This window comes from Zea mays, chromosome 6 (assembly GCF_902167145.1).
Source record: "Zea mays cultivar B73 chromosome 6, Zm-B73-REFERENCE-NAM-5.0, whole genome shotgun sequence".
Classification (NCBI taxonomy): Eukaryota; Viridiplantae; Streptophyta; class Magnoliopsida; order Poales; family Poaceae; genus Zea; species Zea mays.
Window position 1 is genome coordinate 148,684,314 of NC_050101.1, and position 4,736 is coordinate 148,689,049.

Below are 4,736 nucleotides of genomic sequence, written 5' to 3' on the forward strand. Positions count from 1 at the left end.
CAATTTGTAATACCCGAAATTCCAATTATCCAACCCAAAATTTTTAGTCAACCCAAATGGCCACCCACCCCTAGATTACAGGAAGTTCTTTAACATGCCTCTCGTTACCCAAAGGTTTATTGCTCATCGGATTTGTGTGACAAATAGGAAAAATGGTGGATGCCGGCACCACACTCATAGGCAAATTAGTTAAGAAATCCAAAACGTCGACGTGCAACTGCAAGAGTAATAGTTCCTTTCTGTATTACTTATTGTGTCAGTAGCGACAGAGTGACTCATGACAACTGTTGCCGTACGTAGCGCATACTACAGGGCTACAGCCAAAGAGGGTGCCTATGGCTACGATTCACGAACACTGAATTCCGGGCCTGACCAACTGCTGAAAATTCTGAGCTTCTGTGGACTTGTGAAAAAAAAAGAATGGATAAGAAACATTCTTTTCCTCCGCTACTACGACATGCATATGTGATATGTCGTGTGCTGCTGCCTGCTGCTTGCTAGCAAACTAACTCATTGTTCAGCAGCATGCGAGCGCGCATCGTCAGTATCGCTGACAACGTTCTCTATTATGTCGATTTCATTCTTCAAGAACTTGCTGTACCACAGCGCAGAGAGTTTTGGCGTCCTCGGCAGCTCCGGGTCCTGAAAATCGACATGGTAGAGGCCGTATCGCGAGTAGTAGCCCGCCAGCAGCTCAAACACGTCCAGGAACGACCAGACGAAGTACCCCTTCACGTTGGCTCCGTTCCTGCAGCAGGCCTTGGATCAGTTAATTTTATTCCATCGATATATAGCCACAACGATCGAACTGATATATATATCCCGTAGCGTACCTGAGTGCAGCGAGTGCGCTGCCCATGTAGGCACTCAAGTACTCGGCTCTCTCGTGGTCATGGATGGAGTCGTTGAAGAGCGCCCCGTAGCCTAGTTAATCAGCAACGGAATGGAAGAGCAGAACAGGAGTCGTCAGAATTGCAAAGAAAAAACTGCTGGCCATTTATTTATTTGATGTTGATGAGTAGGCCACCGGCCACACTTGCCGTTTTCCTGCACGTAGACGGGGATGTTGTTGTAGGTTTGGCTGAGATACTCGAGCATGCATTGCAGTCCCTGCGGGTCGCTTGGCATGTTGATTGGGACGAACTGTTAAAGAAAGAAAGAAGAAGAAGAAGAAAACGCTACTGTAAATCTGTATATATTGTGGCTGGTTGTAACTCAGTTCAGTTACAGAAGAGAAGAGTTATATACTCCTTCTGTTTTTTTAGTTGTCACTGGATAGTTCAATTTTGCACTATTCAGCGACAGTTAAAACGAAACGAAGGGAGTATATAAATATACCTGGCCAGTAGCTGGATCATCGCGAGAAACTGCAGCAACAATGAAGAAGCAAATTAAAAAGGGCAGCAGCAGGGCATAGCAATCAGATTGTGACATATATATACGTATATTATTATCTGGAGAAGGAGAAGAGATGGAAGAACTCACATCTGAAGGTAGCCGACAGATCAGCATTGTAGTCCCGGGGCCCCGTGGTGTCGGCTGCTGCGTCGTTGGGGCGATCACTGACGTACACGGAGGTGTAGTGGTTTATGCCAATGAAATCCGCCGTCCCGCGGACCATCTCCGACTGCCGCTTGGTGAACCTGGGAAGGCGGGACCCGACTATCCTCTTCATCACTTGAGGGTAGTCTCCATACACCAACGGGTTGACCATCCTAATTAATATAATGAAGCAAAACAAACCGAGTTAAATTAATTAATAGTCTTAGTACTAACTCATATATATATATATATACACGTACACAGCTAGCTAACAATGCTGACCAGCCGATCATGAAGTCGAGCGAGCGCTGCGTGGCCTGGACGTCGGCGGGGGCGGGGGAGAAGGGGTAGTTCCAGAAGGTGTAGATGTTGATGCCGACGACGCCCTGCTGTTCGGCACGGTAGCTGCGGGTGTAGAGGGCGGCGACGGCGGCGTGCGCCAGGATGCAGTTGTGGGTGACGACGTAGGGCTCGACGCTGGAGTTGCCGCCGGCGGTGCAGTTAGTGCCGAACCCGAACGGCGGGGAGCAGCGGCCGGGGGGGAAGGCGCCGTTGTCGTAGGCGGCGATGGAGTTGACGTTCGGCTCGTCCATGGTGGTCCAGTGCCTCACCCGGTCGCCGAACTCGCGGAAGCACACGTCCGCGTACGCCTCGAAGTCGTCCCTGCAGGGATCTGATGAGTACGTGCAGCAGCAGGCAGGTGGCAGCTCGAGCAAGCAAGCAGACGAGGAGATTCTTACACCATCCTGGGGCTCAGCCAGCCGTGGTACTCGTCCTCCAGGATCTGAGGGTAATCCAGGTGGGACAGGGTCACGTGTATCTCAATTCCTGAATATATAATCCCCAGGTTCAGATCCAGCAGCCTCATTAATTAATTAATTAATTAAGGGAGTAGTAGATGGCCTACGATCGACCGACCTCGTTTTACTAGCTCATTGATGAGGTTGTTGTAATACTCGAGGCCCTTGGGGTTGATGGCTCCTCTTCCTCCTGATGATGTGCACACATTGTTAGTGGTGTGAGTGAGAGTGAGACTACTTGGAACTTGTTGCTAGCTGTACAGTGCTAGCTAGCTAGTAGTACGTCTTACTTGGAATAAGCCTGGACCAAGAAATGGAGAAGCGGTAGGCCTCCAGGCCAGTGTCACTCATCAGCTGCACGTCTCCCTGAAAATGTGTCCTTTTGTGATGAGTAAAAAGCCACTGTGCACATAGTAGTTATTTGTAGACAAAATTTTATAAGCTTGACTCAAACATTGTCCAAAAGTATCGGCCAAGTTCTACTCCATATAATATAAAGGGTTAAGTTAAACCTGCCTAGTGCTACTCCATTTGTCAACACAAGGTATGGCGTGAAAAGTATCGGCCAAGGAAGCTGTAGCCAACTACTATATGCCAACGAAAGGGACAAACAAGATTATATGGTTTCACGTACGGTCTCCAAACATCACTGTCTGCTAATAACATACTAGGATATTGCATTTTTTTTAAAAAAATTGGACTTGGTATACTGAACCAACAAAGCAAATTTAGAGTGCAGAGAGACCTTGTATTTGTGGTAGCCGTCCGCCCCTAGGTCGCCAGTGCTTTTGTCCGGCATCCTACCTGCGGTTACAACCATTTTGTATATAACATGATGCATTAATATTAGCTCCCAAAACACACGCATACTACAGAAAACTAGAGTCCAAATGCATGGCGCAAAAGTACACACGATGAATACGTCATTTCCAATCCCTTCCAATGCAAAATGTCAAAAGGTGTGGGGAAAAAGACATCTTTGGTTTTTCTTTCTTTTTCGTTTCTTTTTCCTGTTTTTCCCCCATTTTTTTTTTCTGCACGTTGCCTATAGTATAGTATAGGACAAGGGCACTCTTTCTTTCTTTCTTTCTTCCATCATCTCCCTTCTTTCCTTCCTTGTTCAATCCCTTCTTTCTTTCTTTCTTTCTTTCTTTCTTTCTTTTCCCTTCTTTCTTATTCACTCCCTTCTTTTTCTTCCCATGAACCTCCATCATCTCCCTTCTCCTTCAAATTGCGGGGCTCTCAAGCCCAACCATATGACATACATAAATAAAACGATTCGCAAATCAAGGTTCACCTGCATGAGTAAAGTTGTCCCATATGCTTGGGCTCCTTCCGTCTTCATCGGTTGCCCCTTCGTACTGCATATATAATTAATTAAGCACAAGCAAAACATGACGTTAAGCTGCAGGGAATCAGTAGAGTCGTTGACCGAGAATTAAGATGAAGTTAGTCCAAGAACTCTCTTCAAACACCCCCCCAAGAGGCTGAACTAAAAGGATGTACGACGGAACTCACGCGATCTAGCTGTACTGATCCCTACCTACCTGATAAGCTGACGTGCCGGCACCAAAGACGAAGGCCCTGGGGAAATCCTGCCTGGTGAAATTGAGAGCTCGAGCGGCCGTCTCGTCCTGCCATGGCGCCACAAGGAGAAGCTGCAGCGACACGACGAGGAAGACGTGCCGGTGCCAGGGACGACCAGGGCCCCCCATTTCTCTGTGGCTCTCGGTCGCGAGTGAGACCTGGACTCTAGCTTCTCTGGATGGATGAGAGGGACTGCTTAGTACTCATAGATTCTGTTTATATAGGGGTATTTTCGGCTCTCACTCGTAGCAGTGCCGTATCCAAATAGGAAGGGATAAACTTCCTTTTGAGTTTTTTTTTGTTTGCCTTGAAGCTAAATGTTCAAGTTTACGCAAGAGCACTTGAAGCTAAATGATTTCAGCAGTAGCATATACTCGGCCTCCATATTAAAATGGGAAACAATGGATTATTGCTTGTTGGATTTATTATGGGCTAGGCCCATTTAAATTTAATTTTGGAACACCGCTGATAAAACTAGTTAGTTGCCCGTGCGTTGCGACGATACACGAACACCGCTGAAAAAAGCATTGGTAGTTATTAATTTTGGATCACTTCATGAGATGTGCTCTCCTGACAGGAGGAAAAGAAGGAAAGACTCATTCATTTTTTATTCATCAATTAGAACAAAGTAGAAGAAGCAACTAAACACCATACATATTCATACCCTACCGGAATTTGGCTCTTTGCCGAGTGACATATTCTTTGCCGAGTGTTTTATTTCGGGCACTCGGCAAAGAAGCTCTTTGCCGAGTGCCACGCAAAAAAACCTCGGTAAAAGAAAACACTCGGCGAAGAAGCTCTTTGCCG

General features: G+C 46.7%; 1 protein-coding gene across 1 annotated transcript; it reads right to left on the reverse strand.

Moving 5' to 3' along the window:
• Window positions 1-222: 222 nt before the first annotated feature.
• On the reverse strand, window positions 223-4,185 carry LOC100279348 (uncharacterized). The gene is given in 12 exon segments (NM_001152367.1): window positions 223-748; window positions 834-924; window positions 1,041-1,143; window positions 1,339-1,367; window positions 1,486-1,715; window positions 1,825-2,205; window positions 2,283-2,370; window positions 2,461-2,532; window positions 2,633-2,708; window positions 3,088-3,146; window positions 3,640-3,703; window positions 3,890-4,185. Coding segments are annotated over 12 exon segments (1,599 nt in total). The 5' UTR covers window positions 4,058-4,185; the 3' UTR covers window positions 223-510.
• Between the last annotated feature and the right edge of the window lie 551 nt (window positions 4,186-4,736).